At 41.5% G+C, this 21,873-nt stretch overlaps 1 protein-coding gene across 1 annotated transcript in view; it reads left to right on the forward strand.

The window, feature by feature from the left end:
* The window catches only part of LOC134761850 (carbonic anhydrase 13-like), a 35,358-nt gene extending 13,909 nt beyond the window's left edge, over nt 1–21,449 (forward strand). Inside the window, exons 4-7 of the mRNA XM_063726454.1 lie at nt 6,923–7,018; nt 8,219–8,281; nt 8,791–8,946; nt 21,083–21,449. Of these exons, the coding sequence (XP_063582524.1) occupies nt 6,923–7,018; nt 8,219–8,281; nt 8,791–8,946; nt 21,083–21,202 (435 nt within the window). The 3' untranslated portion in view covers nt 21,203–21,449. The remainder of the gene's footprint in view (nt 1–6,922; nt 7,019–8,218; nt 8,282–8,790; nt 8,947–21,082) is intronic.
* Nucleotides 21,450–21,873: the final 424 nt, after the last annotated feature.

The raw sequence follows: 21,873 nt of genomic DNA on the forward strand, positions 1-21,873 counted from the left end.
AGTTTCACTGAGGAAAAAAAAAAAAGACAAACTCTTCTAAACTCTATATTTACAGGTATAAAATAAAAATCTCTGTTATTCAGCTTATTGGTAAATCATAACACAACAAAGCATTCATTGAGTTGTTTCTACTCCTTTTTCCTTATAATTGTATTCACTAATAATACTCTGTGGAGGATCTGGATTAAAACAATGCTCTACTTCTTTTAATCCTCTGGTTAAAGAACAAAGCATAATAAGCTTCAAGTTTAATATGATTAAATATTACTAACACCTAATTTACCATGAGATGAAAGTGAATTATATGACTCAGTCAATACTATTCACGTGAAAATAATTTGGTTTCTGAGTTGCCTAGGCAAGACAGAGCTAAGTTATCAGGCAAGTGCAATTTTTCTTCATGTTCTCATGGTTACTGAGCTGTAGAGTTTAGATGCCCCGTAACGCCCTGCTGTTCAGAGAAATCCGACAATCAGAACTTTTTTCCAGTTTCACTCTTCCATTGACATGTACCTCTGCCCTTTAAGGTTATCATCCAAAACATTTGCTTTGCCACTAAATCACTTGTGTTTGAAGCCAAGTAGCTTTAGGGTATGGAACCTTCTCTGTCCTCAGGGTAGAGAAATAAAATGTACATACAAAGTTTTTTTTTTTTGAATATATATTATTTTTAATTAGTTAACAAATTTATCTTAGAAAAAAGTAGGAGTTCTAGTTGTAAGAGCCATTTTTTGAGTTTAGGACAATCACTTTAATTGTCTTGACTTCAGTTTCTTCATCCAAATAATGAGGACATTACCAAATGATCTGCAAATCCAGCGCCCACTCCCCCACACCCACTCTAATACTACAGTCCCATACTCTTTTGAAATGAGTCAAGATAATAAAACTGTTAATTATATGTACAATTATGTGACAAAGTTTTTTATGATGGTGGACAAACTATGTCAAGAAGGTTGAAAGTGGGACTGCTGAATTTGTATAAAGTTTTATGTTTTGAATATAACATGTTCTAAATGTCAAAAGTGCCCTCGGGACTAATTACTGGTTGCTTTGGATCACTGGTCTCTCATTTTCCTTAGCAACTCAGGAAAATTGGTCAAAATGCTGTGTGTGGTTACACCTTGTACTTTAATAAACTTGAAAGTACTACATCCTCAGAGAGGCTTAGGTTTTCTGCCAGCTGGCAAGTCGTTTCCTGAAAAGGGTCCTCCTGACATATATCAGAGGCTCAGAATCCTTACCTGTAGATCAAGGGCCATTTTTGTAGATAAAGACTTTTTGTTGTTGTTGTTATGCAATAAATCATTATCTTTTTTTTTTTATTTATTTTAAAGCAAACCAGTGAAGGAAAGGACCAAAACCTTTGGTTCACTTATGTATTTATGAATAGAAAAAATTTGTAATGCAAATTTCACTTATTAAAAAACTTAGGTACAACTTACAACATTCCAGATAATTATTTTCCCTTCTTTTGTTTCACATGGAGACCTTGGAGACTCAATTCATGTTAAGACACCTAAGTATGAGTCCTCCAGGTAAATATTACACAAATCAGAAGTACCTTGGAATTTTTAAGTATATTTCAAGACATATATTTTTATACATGCTTTAAACAAACAGTATTTTTTTTTTTTTTAAGACACGAGTTTTGCTCTTGTTGCACAGGCTACAGTGCGATGGTGTGATCTCAGCTCACTGCAACCTCCGCCTCCTTGGTTCAAGTGCTTCTCCTGCCTCAGCCTCCCGAGTAGCAGGGATTACAGGCATGCGCCAACATGCCTGGCTAATTTTGTATTTTTAGTAGAGACAGGGTTTCTCCATGTTGGTCAGGCTGGTCTTGAACTCCCAACCTCAGGTGATCTGTCTGCCTCGGACTCCCAAAGTGCTCAGATTACAGGCATGAGCCACCGTGCCCGGACAGTATATATATATATATATATTATATATATATATATATATTTTTTTTTTATATGAGAGAATCTAACAAAGAAACTATGACCAGCGCCAGCATTGAAAGATAAAGCTTTGTGGATAAAGCTTGGAATAGATTTTCTTTTCTCTTTCTTTTTCTTTGAGATAGGCTGTCGATCTGTTGCCCAGGCTAGAGTGCCACAGTACAAACATGGCTCACTGTAGCTTTGACCTCCTGGGTTCAAGGGATCCTCCCACCTTAGCCTCCAGAGCAACTGGGACCACAGGTGGGCACCACCACATCTGGGTAATTATTTTTTATTTTTTGTAGAGACAGAGTCTGGCCATCTTGCCTAGGCTGGTCTGAAACTCCTTGAATGCATATTAAAGAACAGTATACAATTCCAAGGGTGGGTGCAGTGGCTCATGCCTGTAATCCCAGCCCAGGAGTTTCAGACCAGCCTAGGCAAGATGGCCAGACTCTGTCAATGAAATAAGAAATAGCCTTGAATGCATGTTAAGGAACAGTGTACAATTCCAAGGTTGGGTGCAGTGACTCGTGCCTGTAATCACAGCACTTCAGGAGGCCAAGGAGGGATGATTGCTTCTTATTTCATTGGCTTATATATTCATTCATTCTTTCACTCAGTAAGAATTCATTGAGAATCAACCATGCTCCTAATCTTTACACAGCTTACTGATGCTTACCCTGAAAGGAGTGCAGCCTCACACATATTTGAGGTCAGAAAATGCTGTCCTGTGGGATAGGCATCCGTTTTAAGTTAAACCTGGTTTAACTTAAAACCTGGTTTGGATGAAGGGGAGGGAACCAGGTCAAGTGGGGAGACAGCAGTGGTTTTGCATAAAATCATGTGTGAGGACGTGGGTTGGGAAGGAGGATCACACATTTGAAAAACAGTATGGCCTTTAACAGTGTAGTTAGAGCATGGAGAATGAAGGGGAGAGTTGTCAGAGGCAAAGTTGGAGAGGCTGGGAAGGGCCTGATCTTACTGAGGTAAGTCCTGGTAAGATTTATGAAGGTGATTCTAAGTGCAATGGGAAGCCACTGAAAGGCTTTGCATTGGAAAGTGGTGATATTTGCATTTCAAAAATAATTCAACTAGTGTTTGAGAATAGATTGGATGGAAGCAGGAGTGGCTAAGGGGAGCTTTGGAGGAAACTTTTGGGGAAAGTTCCAGGCAATAAATGAGAGTGCAGGTGGAGGCTGGCTGGCTGGCAGTGGCAGCTTTAGTGGCATTTGTCATTTGGTGGGTTTGAGAGTGAGGGAGGGCAGGATCCATGTTTCTGGGTTGAGATAGGAAATGCAGATAGAGAAAGTCTGGGTCAAACCTCAGGGTTGGTGGGGTGGGAGAGGTAGACAATAAACAAATAAATAAATGGTGCATGGTAAGTTCTTTGATGGGAACAATACCATGTGATTTGGTAGAGGGGCTGAGGGCTTAGGAAAAGCTTCTTTGAGGTGATACATGAATTGAGACTGAATGATAAGAAGAAAGCACTATGAGAAAAATCTAGAGAGAGCATTCCAGGAAGTGGAGCAGCAAGCACAAGTGCTCTAAGGCAGGGAGTGAGGCTGGCATGTTCAAGAGGAGAAAGTCATTGGCCTATTAGGATTGGAGTTAATGAGAAAGGAAAAGTTATGTGCTCTGTCCCAGAGAGGCAGACAGGGACCATGCCACATCGGGTGCTGTTGGGGATTGTAAGCAGTCTGAAGTTTATCTGTAATGCAGTGGGAGGAAGACAATGGAAGGTTTTGATCGGGGAATGACATGTTCTGCTTTATATTTTACAAAATATAACTAGCTGCTGGGTGGAGAGGAGGCTGTTGTCAGGCAAATGTTGATGTAGGGAGAAAAACTAGAAGGTTATGGAAGTCATTCAAGTGAGCAGTGACAGTAATTTGGACTCTGGGGGTGGTGGAGACGAAGAGAGCTGGACAAATCTATGATGTTTGGGAGATAAAGTCAATAGGGTTTGCTGATGAAAAGGATGTCATGATTGAAGGAAGGAAAAAGAGGAGTTTAGAAACACTCTTAAGGTTTCGGTGTAAGCATATCAGAGGCTGGTGGTGCCATTTACTGAAATGTGCAAGTCTGGGAAGGAGAAGGTTGCAGAGAGGAATTCACTCTCTGTTTTAGACAGGTTAAGTTTGAGATGTCTGTTAGGCATTCTAGGCTCATGTTCAAGTAGGCTATTGGATAAAAACTTCCAGTTTAAGAAAAGGTCAAGGCTGGAGATGGGGGCATTTGGGAGTCCTTGCATTTGGTTTCACATTCAAAAGAACCCCTTTGTGCTCGGCTCCGTGATTCCAAAGAGTTGATTAGTTTTTCCAGCCACTTTTGTACGAAGTTCATGATCATCATCAAGTTATGTTCCCTTGTGAGTAAAAAGAAGAAGTGAAAGAAAGAAAAAAGACATTTAAAGTTGCAACATATACAACTTTAATTTTAGGCCTAATATGATGGTTTATAATATTACAGAGAGATTAAAGTGATCTAAATCAAGAAAAGTTTAATCCCAAACGTTAGGCATCTACAAAACTAGGCTAATCGTCCATTCTGTGTTTGGAACTTTATCTAATGAAAGTTTAGGCAGACTATATAGCAAGCATTTTAAATATGCAGCTAATAATGAAACTGATTTCAACATTCATCATGGATTTTTGACATAGTATTTGGCAGTATATTCTGCATACCACTAATATGCAATTTGAAGCTGCTAAATTTTAATATTATTATTTAGAAATTAGTTGCCAGTAGGGAAGAATCTAATTTTCATTTTTGTAGTGGTTACAATTTCTTGTCATTCAGCTCAAATCACTGCTCTAGTTATTGTTAGTCAGGAAATGTGAGTTTGCTATTTTTTTAATGTTTTAATTACAATATAAATGCTAATAGAAGTGGTATCAGTTCCTCTGTGAAGGTATTGTTGCCAGTTAAGGTGTGTAGGAGAGAAAGAAAAATATTTTCTTGGCCTAGTTTCACATCATAGTTTAAATAGTTGTACTTTTATCTAGCAGAATGGATATATATATATATATCCATTCATCTCTCTTTAGTTACACATTCATTTTTTGATCAGTTCTGGTTGCGATCCTAACGAAGTCATTCTATATCTTTCTCTCTCTGGTCTCATCTCTTACTGAGAGAACTGGTGCATTGGCACGGAGCCACTTAAAACAATTTTAACATCCTTATCAGCCCTTCCCTGACAGTGAATGTCATCTGTCTCATGTGAGCCAAATGAATTCTGTTTCATCACTTGGTGTTTTCAGGTTTCTTTCCTCCCCCAACTATCTCACACCAACTTGGAACATGGCACTACAGGAATCCACTTTTATATTACTAGCCTGATATTGCACAGTCTTCCTTGATCGTTTGTGGATGGTGCACTGTTTTATAGTTGACTGTTTATGATAATTGTTATCTATCCAGAAATTATCTCCTATAAATTGCCTGTAAGACATAGAGTTATATTTAAAGGATGGGATAAACATGTATTTGAATATGCTAAATCCTCTCTGTAACAGTCAGCTAGAAAGATGATTTGGGCATGAAGGCTCACATAAGAATTTCCTCCCTGATAAACAAAAGGGATTCATTAGAAGGAGATCTTGTCTGAAGCATTCCCTCATATCAGGTCCTTGGACACCATGGCTTGATCACCATTTATGATCGTAGCTAAATCTTTTGGGCATGTCGCATTGCCCTTTGGCTTCTATCTCAGTTTGTCCTTTTGGGGAAGACTCCCCAAAAGTGTTTTCTCCTTTATCATTATTCTGAAATCTTTCACCCTTGTGGGTGTGTTCGAGATACTGTATTGCTTGCAATGGTAAAACATTTAGGATACCTTTTGGTATTGCATAAGGCCACTTGCATATGAGTAGAGTTGTAAGGGGTGGGTGAAGTCTGTTTTCCAGAGTTCCAGGCCCCCCACCTCTTTCCCTTCCCCCTTGTTTTATCCCCCTCCTTAGTAGCACCAGCTACCCTCCCGTTTTCTACCTCTTTTTCCCCCATTGAAACTTGCTCTCAGCAAAGTATCTAAACATATTCATAGAACGTGGTAAATGTATCAAAATGATAAGCATTTTTATGTGTGAGATGACAAATATGTTAATTAGTTTGATTTAATCATTCCACATTTACACATATATTAAAACATTACATTGTGCCCCATAAATGTATACAGTTATGATTTGCCAATTTAAAATGCTCTTAATAAAAAAGTTTGAATGCTACTTAAGAAGAAAAGGAGACTTTGTGTTTTCAAGCCATAAATAGTCTTAAAATGACAGGTAGTAAACATTTAACTGGGCAGTTTTAGAAACAGCCTCACTGTCCTTGGTAGCGGGATTGTCCTGGAAAACCTACCGTGTAGGAGGTTGACTTCTGCACCCACCTGTGAGCTCAGGCCTCTTCCATGGACTTTACTGCCAGCTGGGATCTGATCTGAGGCTCTTCCATTGCAGTCTCATCTGTGGAAGACATGGAGGAGTCTCCAGTTACTTGGGAGCAATGGCTGGAGTTTGTTAGGGCTGGAGGGGCTGTGAAGGATGTTCAAGGCTTTTTAAAAAATTTATTTATTTTCTGAGACGAAGTCTCGCTCTGTCACTCAGGCTGGAGTGCAGTGGCACAATCTCAGCTCACTGCAACCTCCACCTCCTGGGTTCAAGTGATTCTCCTGCCTCAGCCTCCTAAGTAGCTTGGACTACAGTCATGTACTACCATGTCCGGCTAGGATGCTCAAGGCATTCTATATAGTCTTTAATATAGTGCACCACAGGCTAGTTAAGTGACTGTGATCCTTCACTGCATGAACTTTCACTTTTGGACAAAAATAAATAAGAGGATTCTGCCCAAGATTCTTGTGATAAATACATTATACATAAGTGTACAGCACCAGAAAATTTGTAAATGTTTTATTTGCATTTATGTTTTTCAGGATGTCTAACACAACATTCCTACTATGTTGTATATCTCCCTTTCAGCTCCATGTTGTTCATTGGAATTCAGACAAATACCCCAGCTTTGTTGAGGCAGCTCATGAACCAGATGGACTGGCTGTCTTGGGAGTGTTTTTACAGGTAAGAATCTACTGTTTTCATTTTAAATGATCAGCCTTGTTGAATAAAGAGCTTCAGTCACGATGTAGACATTCAACCATCTTATTTAATAGTAAATTCATTTTAGGTGTAGCATTTTCCTTTTGAAATGAATATTTAAAAATTATATATTCATTTAGGAGCATTGTCTTATAAGTCTTCTTATTGTCCATTGATCATTTTTATGTGAATAACAATACCAGCATCAACATCAAGAATAGCAGCAGAAATAACAACTGAGATACTGGAAGAAAACATTTATTCTGGGCTCTTCCTAATTGTATACTATTGAGGACAGAATAAAGTTCAAGCTCCTGATTCTTGAAACACTCATCTCAACACAATGACATATTGTCCCAATGTGCTCACTGGTTTTTAAAAAAATTTTATTGTATTTCCTTTAATCTAATATTCACGTGTGGTTAGACAATTATTGTCATCATACCTGGGAACAGGTTGGGCTTCTCACCTCCCTCTGCCTCCACATTCTTGTAGGCGTGCCCCTTTGTCACACCCCATACTCTCCATGTGTTGTAACTCATGAACAGAGAATGCTTCATGGATGGCAACAATTCCTTGCCTTTGGACACCAAGTAGGGGTGGTTGCGGCAGGATCCGCGTGCTTTAAAACCTGCAGGTAGATTCAGAATATCTGTAATAATGAAAAGAGGGTCATTTGTGTATCTATAATTTATGATGAGTTTGCTTATGATGATATATTCCCTTGATTTGGGACCTCAAATCATTTTAGGCTGCAAGTGTGACATGTTTGCATCTAGTATTTTGATGCCACCATTGTCCATTTGAATTGAGGGGCTGACTGTTACATCTAGCTTAGTAGTACAGGTTATTTGTTAGACTGTCTTATGCAAAGTTTCTCTCAAGTTAACCTACATCTTAAACACTGATAAAACTTAACAAATATTAAGCTGTTACTATTAGTTTTGGGACTAAGCTGAAAGTTCAGTACAGGAACCCTGTAATATTATCTTGTTGTTCAGATCCTTCTGGCATGATACGGCCTGCAGGTAAAAGAGAAGCTTTGTTATAGAACAATCACTGTATGTTCTGTGCTGGATAAGGTTTTTTTTAAAAAAATAATTTTAAAATAGTGGCTGAAATTGAGTGATTCAGACTTGATCTGCTACAGTAACCATTTCCTTTGAAATTTCATGTTTTTAGATTGGTGAACCTAATTCCCGACTGCAAAAGATTACTGACATTTTGGATTCCATTAAAGAAAAGGTAAAATGAATTACTATTTGTTAATAATTAACATATTTCTTTTCTCTTCCACAGTCTCTTAGCTCCCTTGAAAGACTTAGACATACGCTGCCTGCTTTGACGTTTGCAACATACTTGATGAAAAAAAGCAGAAGTAACCTATTACCATTTATCTTTTGAATGTAAAGGTCTTAAATTACCTAAAATAAACATGAATAAATATACTTATGCACAATTAGTCTCTGGTATTATATTAGAGTAAGACTTTAATTGTAACACATTTAAGGGACCACTTATATTAAAACAAACCTTATGCTTCTTAAATAAATCTATATGTTACTTTATCTAAAATTTTTAAGATGAGGATAGATGCTTTTTTAAAGATACTAAAGGAAGATATTAGATAATTCTAGATGCAGATATTCTATATTGTTGATGGAATTATAATGGATGTGCATGGATGTATGTTTTTTGAAGTCTATGTAAAGCTATCCCATTGTAATTTGTGGGAATTCTGTATGTTCCCCCAGGGTAAACAAACTCGATTCACAAATTTTGACCCATTATCTCTGCTTCCACCATCCTGGGACTACTGGACATATCCTGGTTCTCTTACAGTTCCACCTCTTCTTGAGAGTGTCACATGGATTGTTTTAAAGCAACCTATAAACATCAGCTCTCAACAGGTACATCATCTCTTCCAGGTTGATACTGATTCCCTCAGAGGAAACTGGGCTTTTTTTTTTTTTTTTTTCAACCCTGCCCTTAATTTCTGCTGTGTTTTGAAGTCTGTGTTTTCCCTTTATTCATCAGATGGGTGGTTGGGCTAGATGAGATCTATGTCCCTTTCGTATTTGACCTGTGATTAGATGATTTATTTGCCACTTCTTAGAAATGTACATAGCAACACTGATGAAAGTGAAGCATCATTTTGAGCACTATAATCATTTGCTTTTGTTTTGTTGCTGTTTGTTTGATATGGGGATATAAACAGGCTGAGATAACAAACAAAAAATGGGGATATAAACAGGCTGAGATACAAACAAAAAAATCAGAGAGAGGCTACTTATAGAAGGTGACATTTTTCTTTCTGACCTTAGTCCCCACACCTGCTTCTACAAATTTCCAAGTGAAACTTGAGGACAGTGATTGGTGCAGTGCCCTAAGAAATGTGTGCCTGCTAAGTGTAAGAAGATGTTGTTTTGTACGCTTAAAAGCTAGTTAAGTGGGTAGGCTGGGCACAGTGGATCCTGCCTGTAATCTCAGCACTTTGGGAGGCTGAGGTGGGTGGATCGCTTGAGTCCTGGAGTTCGAGACCAGCCTGGGTAAAACCCTGTCTCTACGAAAAATATAAAAAGTAGCCAGGTGTGGTGATGCGTGCCTATAGTCCCAGCTACTCAAGGGGTTGAGGTGAGAGGATTGCTCGAACCCAAGAGGTGGATGCTGCAGTGAGTCAGGATCATGCTGCTGCATTCCAGAGCAAGACTTTGTCTCAAAAAATTTTTTTTTGTTAAGAGGGTGGATCGCATTTAAATGTTCTTACTATAATTATAAGAAGAGGAAAGAGAGAGAAAGGGGAGGGGAATGAGAGGGAGAGAAGGAATTGTTGATCTTTTGGCATTTGTTGACAAAAACTTTTGTTGGGTTGTCTGAGGGGCTTAATGCTTAAGCGTTTGCAGAGAGGCTGTGGGGAGGCTCTTTCTGTGTAGACATCTACTCACTCATTCTTCTGTTAAAAACTTATGGAGCTTCCCCTGTAGGCCAAGAGTCTGCTAGACTCAGGATACCCAGTTTGTCAGCCATGCTGGTGTGGAGTCGGTGCAACCATACCTCACCCCAACCTTGAACTCCTGGGCTCAAGCCATTCGTCTTCCTGCCTCAGCCTCCCACGTAGCTTGAACTACAGGTGCATGCCACCATGCCTGGCTTATTTTTTTTGATAAATTTTGTGTAGACAGGGTCTTGCATTATTGCTCTGATTGGTCTTGAAGTGATCCACTTCTGGCCTCAAATGATCCTTCTGCTTCGGCCTCCCAAAGTGCTAGGACTACAGGCATGAGCCACTGCACCTAGCCAGGATATCCAGTCTTTAATGTTCAGAAACTGTGCTTGGAGCGCTGAACCATGGGGCTGGCCAATCTGATGGGTGGATGCTGTGTGTTCTTGGATGCTGTGCTTCTTCACTGGTTTTGTTTTTGTTGTTCTTTTTGAATTAGGTGCAGTATCTTAGCATGAACATAGTCTAGTAATTTTTGCAGCTAATAAAGTACACATGTACTGGGCTTGCCCACCTGCCTACCTGTTTATTTTTCCTCCTAATGATACCAGAGCTGGCCCACCTTTACCGAGATCATTTCAGGCAGCATTTCCCCTTGGGACACTGAACACATCCTTCCTTTTGTTGGGTGTTTCTCCTTGTTGACTTTGTCTCTAGGATTAAAGGCAAATAATAACCTAGTGCATACATTTTTAAAACATTTTACAAAGGTCTGTATAGAAATCCAGAGCTTGACTGACATGAAAACTCCTGTGAATTTTTTCTATCATTGTATCATGAGAAAAATGACCTGTTACTGATTCAGAGTCCTTAATAAGGAAATTCATTTTTCTCCCTGTCACATGCTAAATGGTTTACTTTTATATTTCTTTATTAAATTTGAACTGAATAATATTAAGAATGAATAAACTATAGCATCAAGGTAGTTAATAAGGGAATCATGTTTTCCCTCTATCTCAAGGATGCTGTTATTTCTTAAAGCCACTTGGAAAATAACATTTTGTTTAGTTTTGTTTTTTGTTTTCAATCCACCAGTGATTTGGAAGAGAATATATCAAAATATATAGTTTAGTTCCTTAAAAATAATAAAGTTAACCTTATTAAAAATATCTACCTGCAAGTTTAGGAATTGTGAGTGCCTAGCTGAGGATTCACTACTTTGTCTTATCTGAGGCTCAATGGATTACTATTATCAATGTGGCTTTTATGCAGAGCAGTATATAAAATAATAGCTCTGTTTTAGAGCTCTGAAGTGATTGTTAATTCACTTTGGAGCATTGACTTAAATCTCCTATAGTAGGAACACTTTCACGTATTTTAGTTTTTAACCAAATTGAGAAAGTTATTTGAGTAACAATTCAATTTATTAAAATCTGATATTGTGGTAGTTTTAAAAGTTAAAGAATAAAGCAAAAGAAAAAAAATTCAGTCCCAGTCTAACCATGAAAAAATACCAGGCAAAACCCAGTCAGGGGACATTCTATAAAATAGTCAGTATTCTCAAGGTCGTTAAAACTGCCAAGGTCATCAAAAACAAGGTAAGTCTGAGATACTGTCACAATCAAGAAATGCCTAAGGAGATATGAATACTAAGTGTAGTGTTTTCCGGATTTTTTCCTAGGGTTTTCTCCACAATTTCTTGCCAAGTCACAGTTTGACCTAAGGGGCAAATCAGATGTTTTTCATTTTCTTTTTCTTGATTTAAGTCCATTTTTCTCTCTCCGAGTCACTCATTGAGGACTAAATTCTTAACTGCCATGCCAGTGAGTGATAAATGTACTATTTTCTGATCCTTTTGAAGACAAGTCTGTCATTTTCTCTGGAGGGACAGCTTCTCTTGCCAAGTCTCTTTGGGTTATCCTAAATCATCAAAATTGGGTTACTTAGCTGAAATTCAATGTGCAAAATACTTGGCTTTGTTTCTACTCTCCTTTTAAAGAAAAACAACCCTCTTTTGTTTATTATGATATTATTTGCATGCAGTGAAACTCATGAATTTTAAGTGTGTGGTTGCTGATTTTGGTAACTGTATATAGACATGCTACAACTACTACAATCAAGATACAGTTCTCAACCACCGCGGTGGCTCACAGCTCTAATCCTAGCATTTTGGGAGGCCAAGGCGGGTGGATCACCTAAGGTCTGGAGTTCGAGACCAGCCTGGGGAACATGGTAAAACCCCATCTCTACTAAAAATACAAAAATTAGCCATGCATGGTGGTGCGTGCCTGTAATCCCAGCTACTCAGGAGGCCGAGGCAGGAGAATCGCTTGAACCTGGGAGGCAAGGTTGAAGTGAGCCCAGATTGTGCCGCTGTACTCCAGCCTGGGTAACAGAGCAAGACTATATCTCAAAATAAATAAATAAAAGATAGAGATCTCAGCCAAAAATTTTCTGGTGCTCTTTTGCAGTCCTTTACCTTCTTCACCATAGTCCTAGGCAACTACTGATGTGCTGTCACTAGAATTTAAATGAGTCATACAGTAGATTTTTGTGTTTGAGTTCTTTTACTGGTATAATCTTTTTAAGATTCACCCATTTTATTTTATTTTTTTCCTGAGACAGAGTCTGGCTCTGTTGCCCAGGCTGGAGTGGAGTGGCGAGATCTTGGCTCACTGCAACCTCTGCCTCCCATGTTCAAGTGATTCTGCTGCCTCAGCCTCCTGAGTAGCTGGAACTGCAGGCATGCATCACCACGCCCGGCCAATTTTTGTATTTTTAGTAGAGATGGGGTTTCACCATGTTGGCTGGGCTGGTCTTGGACTCCTGGCCTCAAGTGATCTACCCATCTCGGCCTCCCAAAGTGCTGGGATTACAGGTGTGACCCATGGTACCTGACCCATTTCATTAATTTTTATTACTGTGTAATATTCCATGGTATGGATATATTATATTTTTAAAAAATATATTTCACAGTTGATGGACATTTGGCTTGCTTTCAATTTTTGGCCATTATGAATAATAGCAATCCATATATGCATATTAGGAGTAATTTGCTCACTTTTGTGTGGACACATTTGTATATGTCTTGTGTCAATACCTAGGACTGGAATTACTAGGTCATGTTTGTTTAATTTTGTAAAGTACTATTATATTGTTTTCTTTTCCTTTTTTTTTCTGAAGGAGTCTCGCTTTGTTGCCCAGGCTGGAGTGCAGTGGTGTGATCTTGGTTCACTGTAACCACCACCTCCCGGGTTTAAGAGATTGTCCTACCTCAGGCTCCTGAGTAGCTGGGATTACAGGCACTCGCCACCACACCCAGCTAATTTTTGTATTTTTAGTAGAGACAGGATTTCATCATGTTAGCCATGCTGGTCTCAAACTCCCGACTTCAAGTGATTTGCCCACCTTGGCCCCCCAAAATGCTGGAATTACAGGCATGAGCCACTGTGCCCAGCTGAGTAAATTACTACTATATTGTTTTCTAAAGTGGCTGTGTCATATTAAATTCCCACCAACAACATATGAGATTTCTAGTTGCTTCATACCCCTGCAAGCATTTGGCATTGTCAGTTTTTCTAACTTTAGGTATTCTAGTGGGTATGTGTGTGATTTTAATTTGCATTTATCTAGTGACCAATGATTTTGAACATTTTTTATATGCTTATTGGCTATGTATGTATCTCCTTTTGTTAAGTATCTGTTCAGATTATCTGTCCATTTTTACATTGGGTTGTGTGCAAGAGTTCTTTATATAGTCTGGATAACAGCTCTTTCTCAGGCTGGGCGCAGTGGCTCACTCCTGTAATCCCACTGAAAGAATCTCCCCGGGGCCTGAAAGCTTAAGGGAATGAATAACTTTTCCCTCCTCAGGCCCAGTCCCAAGGCCCAAGGCCACTTGCTCCAGCAGCGTGTGTCAGCAAGATAGCAGAAGCAGGAAGAGAGCTGGCGGGAAGACACATACCCCCTGAAGATCTACAGGGAGGCAGTCTGGGTACTATGTAGCAGTCAGATCAGACTGGGACACTTCCTGTTTACAGAGAACTGCAAAACTCCTGCCCCGTCCTCACTTGGGACTGACGCCATAGGCCTCAGCCCATCTGCACCCAGGGATGCAAGGCTCTTGTATTGTTTCAAACCCCAAGAGCGCGCCAACAGACAACACGAGGTGGTGTGGAGCAACCGGCTGTTTTAATGAATGCCTGGGTGCAGACGGGCTGAGGTCTAAAATGGCGTCAGCCCCAAGTGAGGACAGGGCAGGCAGGGGTTTTATAGTCTCCTGTAAACAAGAAGTGTCTCAGTCTGATGTAACTGCTGCGTAGTACCTGGACGGCCTCCGTCTCGGTCTTCAGAGGGTATGTGTCTTCCGGCCAGCTCTCTTCCTGCTTCTGCTATCTTGCTGATGCACACTGCTGGCACCAGTGGCCTTGTGCCTTGGGACTGAGCCAAAGGAGGGAGGAGTTATTCACCCCCTGCCCAGCTTTCAGGACCCAGGGAGAATCTTTCATTCCTGTCTATTTGGTTATAGAAAAAAGGAAAAGCGATGACTTTCTCAATAACTACTTCAGGCATGACATAGGGGTGGCATGAGCACCTTGGAAAAAGAAAAACTTAATTTTTGGGGTATTCTTGAGAGAAGGGTTCGTATCCATCATGTCGCTGTAGCAGGAGCATCATCTGGATTGTTTGGTGGCTAGTGGGATAACACAGGGGAGAAACAAGAGGAACCCAGTGATGAAGATTACTGTCCCTACCAGTATTTTAAATCCTCCTAAATTAGAGAACCACCCTCCTAGAAGGTTTGTTGGGTCCCATCCCTTCCAGGTTTGGACTGATACATGGGCTACTTTTCTGATGTTTGAAGCGATTTCTAGAACCGCTTTTCCGTTATCATCTATGTTAAGACAGCAATTAGAGATATTAAACTTACCATAGACCCCACCTTCTTCTGCTAGTAAGTAGTCTAGTGGTAGCCTGTTTTGTTACGAGAGCATTTCTAGGGCTGAGGTGGTTTGGTTAGTGATTATCTTTAGAACAGCTGGTAGTCTAATTGTTCTATTTAGCATATATATGGAAGTGCAATAACCCCCATGAACCATCCTCAGCCCAAGTGGCAGGACCGTAATATTCCATGATCCGTTGCGGAGGCCACTCGTCCTCTTGCCATCTTTGGCTCCCTTCTACCTCCAAGGATTGTTTTTCTCTGGCTAGGTTATACACAGGGACTCCGAGGATGTTGCCCGCCTGCTTTGAAAGTAAAAAGAATCCAGGTTTAATTGTGCCTAGGAAGCAAGTACCTTGCTAGGGATAAGGTAGCCATGAGTATGCCTGGGTTCCACATATCCAAAGGAATCCGTCAGAGGCAATCCATTGGAGGCTGGTGTTCATAGGATTGTCCCACAGTGCACTTAGGCTGGGGTATGCCTCATAAGGGTTGTGGTGTTTGTACAGTATCAGGCCTTTTTTGACAAGACATAATTGAGGTAGCTTAAGTTAGAAGGAGACCAAGCTCCGTGGGGTAATTTTGGCCACCCCTCTGCTGTGGAGGCGTTGACTGTTAGGGTTTGGTGACAGGGGCTTTCACCTATGGCATGATGAGTTTTATCATTCCACTTGCGGGATATGCACACCGTCCCTGTTACTGGAAGTGTCCAGGACTGTGCGCATTCCTGAGGAGTGAAAGTGAGGCTGGAGTTTTGGGATGCTAGTAAGTAAGGGGGATTGTCTATCCCATACCATGGCCACTGTTGACTCATACGGGCTTCCCTGCATACCTAGCAATTGGACACATTCATGGTAAGGACGGTGCGTTCCCCTAGATCTACAAACAAGTTTTTTCCTGCCTTGGGAAGTGATACGTCTGCTTGTAGTTTTGTATAAAGGGATGGAAATGCCACGGGTGATTTTGGAGAGGAGTTGTTGGCTTTTGTTTTGGCTATAATCTGTTCTCTCCTTGTATCCTCTAGCACTTGAGTTTTTACTCCCCATTGTCCATTTGTGGTGAAGCAAAGCCACTGCTTACCTTTTGGACAAATAGTCCCATTACGACTGCCAGATACTCCTAAATTTTTTACTTTATATTAACTTTTCCCTGATTCAACACATTCCTTGATTAACATTCCATAACAGGATTTTTCTATATAAGTATAGTAAGTAAAGGATTGTCGTATTTTTCCTCCATAGTGGAAAGACTGATAATGAGAGGTGACAGTGTGCTGGCAGTCCTCGCAGCCCCTGCTCGCTCTACGCGCCTCCTCTGCCTGGGCTCCCACTTTGGCGGCACTTGAGGAGCCCTTCAGCATGTGGCTGCACTGTGGGGGCCCCTTTCTGGGCTGGCCAAGGCCGGAGCTGGCTCCCTCAGCTTGCTGGGAGGTGTGGAGTGAGAGGCGTGGGCAGCAACTGGGGCTGCCGGCGGTGCTTGTGTTCCAGCGCCAGTTGCGGGTGGGCGTGGACTCGGTGGGCCCCGCAGCGGTGGGCATGCCCGCCTACCCCGGGCAGTGAGGGGCTTAGCACCTGGGCCAGCAGCTGCTGTGCTCAATTTTTCACCGGGCCTTAGCTGCCTTCCCGCGGGGCAGGGCTCGGGACCTGCAGCCTGCCATGCCTGAGCCTCCCCCCAACCTCCGTGGGCTCCTGTGCGGCCGAGCCTCCCCGAGAAGCACCGCCCCCTGCTCCACGGTGCCCGGTCCCATCGACCACCCAGGGGCTGAGGAGTGCTGGCTCATGGCTCTGGGACTGGCAGGGAGCTCCACCTGCGGCCCTGGTGCAGCATCCACTGGGTGAAGCCAGCTGGGCTCCTGAGTCTGGTGGGGACTTGGAGAGCATTTATGTCTAGCTAAGGGATTGTAAATACACCAATTGGCACTCTGTATCTAGCTCAAGGTTTGTAAACACACCAATGAGCACCCTGTGTCTAGCTCACGGTTTGTGAATGCACAAATCAGCACTCTGTATCTAGCTACTCTGGTGGGGACTTGGAGAACCTTTGTGTCTAGCTCAGGGATTGTAAAGGCACCAATCAGTGCCCTGTCAAAATAGACCACTCGGCTCTCTGTAAAATGGACCAATCAGCAGGATGTGGGTGGGGCCAGATAAGAGAATAAAAGCAGGCTGCTGGAGCCCACAATGGCAACCCCGCTGGGGTCCCCTTCCACACTGTGAAAGCTTTGTTCTTTTGCTCTTTGCAATAAATCTTGCTGCTGCTCACTCTTTGGGTCCACACTGCCTTTATGAGCTGTAACACTCACCGCAAAGGTCTGTAGCTTCACTCCTGAAGCCAGCGAGACCACAAACCCACCAGAAGGAAGAAACTCCGAGCACATCCAAACATCACACGCTGCGTTTAGGAACTGTAACACTCAGGGCGAGGGTCCGCAGCTTCATTCTTGAAGTCAGTGAGACCAAGAACCCGCCAATTCCAGACACAGTAACACTCACAGCAGCTCAGAGGGGCTGCTGTGGACAGTAGGGCGGGTACTGATACCAGATGCAAGGCTCTTGTATCACTTCGAACCCCAAGAGCACGCCAACAGAACACGAGGTGGTGTGGAGCAACACGAGGTTTTATTGAGCGCCGTGGTGCAGACGGGCTGAGGCCTAAAATGGCATCAGCCCCAAGTGAGGATGGGGCAGAGGTTTTATAGTCCTCTGTAAACAGAAGTGTCCCAGTCTGACGTGACTGCTGCATAGTACACGGACAGCCTCCCTCTCAGTCTTCAGAGGGTATGTGTCTCCCAGCCAGCTCTCTTCCTGCTTCTGCTATCTTGGTGATGCACACTGCTGGAGCAAGTGGCCTTGCACCTTGGGACTGGGCCTGAGGAGGGAGAAGTTATTCATTCCCTTAAACTTTCAGGCCCTGGGGAGAATCTTTCACCCAGCAGTTTGAAAGGCTGAGGCGGGAGGATCACTTGAGGCCAGGAGTTCAAGACCAGTCTGGCCAACATAGCGCAACCCTGTCTCCACTTAAAAAAAAAAAAATTAGCTGGGCGTGGTGTCGCCTGCCTGTAACCTCAGCTACTCCAGACGCTGAGGCATGAGAATCGCTTGAACCCAGGAGGCGGAGGTTGCAGTGAGTCGAGATTATGCCACTGCAATCCAGCCTGGGTGACAGAGCGAGACTCTATCTCAAAAAAAAAAAAAGTGATTCCTTGGGCCTTATTAGAAATTCCAGTTCACAAGTTTGGGGTAGGGTCCAGGGATCTGAATTTTTAAGAATGAACTCAAAAGTATTTTCATTCAGATGCTTTGGGACCACCCCTCCCAAAACTGGCTTAGAGTGAGACATGCGTGTTCACGTAATAGATCCATCTAGGAAGGTTAGTTAGAACTGCGTGGGCAAGGGGCTTGGAAGCCATGCTGACACATTTGTTTTGGGTGCCTACAAAAATGTTAGAACTGTGATGTATTATAGGGATGTATTTGGAAATGTTTACACTAAAATGAGACGATGTTTGGAATTTGCTTAAAAATAGCCTAGTTTGGGTAGGATGGCAAATGGAAAAAGAGCTTTGGTGGGAGAACGGATGGAAAAATTGGCTGTGTGTTGAAGCTAGGTCGTGGATTCCTGGTGATTTATGATGTTGCTTTTTCTACCTTTGTGTACTTTTGAACATTTACATAATAAAAAGTAAATTAAAAGGATAGGGGAAAATAAGGAAACAGAAAACAAGTTTCTCTGTGGTTAGTGCATGGCTTGTCAAGATGGCTTATTTATTGAAACTTCTCAGCTACCTCTCAAGTTTCTCATCTGTAAAAGGGGATAATTATATATTATTGACAGGGGTATTTTGACTGAGGTAATGTAAAGCACTTAACACAGTGCCCAGTCCATTATGTTCCATAACAGCACTTATTTTTATTATTACTCAATTTTGGCAGGCAGTGGAGTGCTATCAAAGAGGTTTGAGCATGAGAGTGGCATAAAGCTATTTACAGAACCATAGAAGAGTATTTTAGCTTATTGGAGTTGCTACACAATGAAATTACAATTTCAGCATTAGAGTCAAGGAAACCAGCAAAACAGGTCATACCTGCTTCAGCCTCAAGGCTGAACTGGGAACATTTCTACTGGGAACCTGTAGGTACTGAGTCAGCTTTAGTGACAGAGGTGCAGCTTTGCTGCCTGAATAAGGCCTGGAACCACATAAGGGGACAAGACTGGTGGGAACCAGCCAGAGATGTGCATTTTAAGGCCAGGGCAGTATTGGAGGACACCCAGAGCCAACAGAAGCAAATCTGAATGGGGACTGGCAAATACAGGGTCGACCTAACTGGGCTAAATGATTGTGAGACCCAGTTATAAGGGGAAGGGGTTTGGCGAGATATCAGGACAGGTCTAGGGACTCTTACCAAAATACACAGGCTGGTCAGAGAAGGAGCTGAAGACAGATCCAATTCTAGACTGGTGAGCTGAAAGTGCTACTGGGACAGGGAGCCATGATCAACTTTCAGAGGGGTTGAACTCCCAGAGGGGCAGGAGCTAGGGTTGTGGGAGAAAAATAAAGCCAACATCTTCAGAAGACTCAGAGGTATCACTGTGGAGGCAGGTTGCTTGATGAGGCCTGTGGACTCATGCTTTAATTCAGGACTCAGAATTCCTGCGCAGCCACCTGGAATGACCACTCCAGACAGACCTGGATTGTTATGATCTGCAGAAGGCTAGGTATCTTTCCTATGGTCTCAGAGGTTAGATTTTATTAGCCTCTGCTATTTGACTTGACCAGAGATTCTCTTCAGCCTCATGTGGTTTTAGCTATGATGATCTGGTCTAATGAAACATGAGTAATAGTACGTTGTAAACACTTGTCTCCTTCCCATATCTGTACTTAAAAAAAAAAACCTCAAAATGGCCGGGTGCGGTGGCTCCCGCCTGTAATCCCATCACTTTGGGAGGCTGAGGAGGGCGGATCATGAGGTCAAGAGATCGAGAGCATCCTGGCCAACATGGTGAAACCCCATCTCTACTAAAAATACAAAAATTAGCTGGGCATGGTGGCACGTGCCTGTAGTCAGTCCCAGCTACTTGGGAGGCTGAGGCAGGAGAATTGCTTGAACCTGGGAGGTGGAGGTTGCAGTGAGCTGAGATCCTGCCATTGCACTCCAGCCTGGTGACACAGCGAGACTCTGTCTCAAAAAACAAACAAACAAACAAAACCCTCAAAATACCACATGTGGAAAACATGGTTGCTTGTATATATGGTGGTTGATCCTATTGCCATAGAGCATGGTTATAAACTGTTGCCTATTTCTTATAAAGGACCTCTCTCTCCTCTGCCCCTGTCCTGGTTAGTACTGTACAAACATTTTAGGCATCAGGTATTTGATGAAAACCTAAAGGATGTGAATTTGCTTGACTCTGAGATTAGATGGTTAACAAAATTTAGAGAATGTAGGTTCTCATTCCTAATAATTTGTCTTCATCAAAATAAAACAAACACCAAAGATTTTCTTTTATTAATTGACAGTATAATTTTGGTGCATATTTTTGAGAAGATAAAATTAGTTTTAGTTTTTCCAACTTCACTTTAGACCTGTACTAAATCTTAATAAATAATATTAAGCCACCAAGGGATTGTTAAAAATTTATAAAACTTATTTATAATAGAAAAGTTTTCAGCAACAAAAAATAGTGATGTAGGTTGATATGTATTGGCATGCAAAGATGGCTAGGATATATACTAAGTGAAAAAATTAGGTTTCAAAACAGCATATATAGTTGAGTTCATTTTTGTCATAAAATGTATGTATGTGTGTGTGTTTATAGATTGAAAAACATTGAAAAACTTTCTCTGATTTCTAAATATTTCCTCTTAGGAATAAGAAAATAAGAAAATAAGAAATAAACCACACTCTAGATGTTTCCTCTTGTTGGCCAGGCTGGTCTTAAATTAAAAATGCTTATACATTTAATTTTGGAACCCGTAGGTATTTGTACAGTGATGAGAATTTAGCAAAAGAGTTGTTTTATTATATATGACATGTAACAGAAAATTTTCATTGCAGTATTTTTTGTTCCTGGTTATAGATATATCTTAATTCTTTATGCAGGGTAATTCGTTAATATTGGTGGGAATTTCTATGCTGAAGCTAACTCTTTTCTTCTTCTACAGCTGGCCAAATTTCGCAGTCTCCTGTACACAGCAGAGGGTGAAGCAGCAGCTTTTCTAGTGAGCAATCACCGCCCACCACAGCCTCTGAAGGGCCGCAAAGTGAGAGCCTCTTTCCATTAAAAATTGTCACCAGTGAACTCCCCCAAACATGGCTGTGGAGAGACAATGAAACAAATCAAAGCACAAAAGTATCTGCCAACATCTCCTTTGTGGAATTCTAATTTATAGGAAACATTTTACTATGAGCCTCAGTGTCACAAAGAAAACCAGATCTGTCTCTCTCTCTCTTTAATTTTTTTTTATTTTTTTAGTGATAGAGTCTCACTCTGTCACCTAGGCTGGATTGCAGTGGTACAATCTTGGCTAATTGCAGCCTCCATCTCCTGGACTCAAGTGATCCTCCCATCTCAGCCTCCAGAGTACATAGGACCACAGGCATGCACCAGCATGCCTGGCTAATTTTAATTAATTTATTTTTTTTAAGAAATGCTGTCTTGCTATGTTGCCCAGGCTGGTCTCAAGCTCCTGCCCTAAACTAGGCCTCCTGCCTTGGCGTCTCAAAGTGCTGGGATTTCAGGCATGGGCCATCAAGCCCAGCTGACCCAGATCTCTTTGCTAACTTATCTGTCTCTTATTTGCACTCATGGATATTCACAGTAAGCATTGTTTGACATATATTAAAACCCATGAAATATGCCAACTTCAACCTGTGTGAAAATATAGTTAACATTGCAAACTTTAGAACGTATTAAAAATTTTACCTTGCCATAGAGACTGAATTAGTCACAGCT

Source organism: Pongo abelii, chromosome 7 (assembly GCF_028885655.2).
Source record: "Pongo abelii isolate AG06213 chromosome 7, NHGRI_mPonAbe1-v2.0_pri, whole genome shotgun sequence".
NCBI classification, from domain to species: Eukaryota; Metazoa; Chordata; class Mammalia; order Primates; family Hominidae; genus Pongo; species Pongo abelii.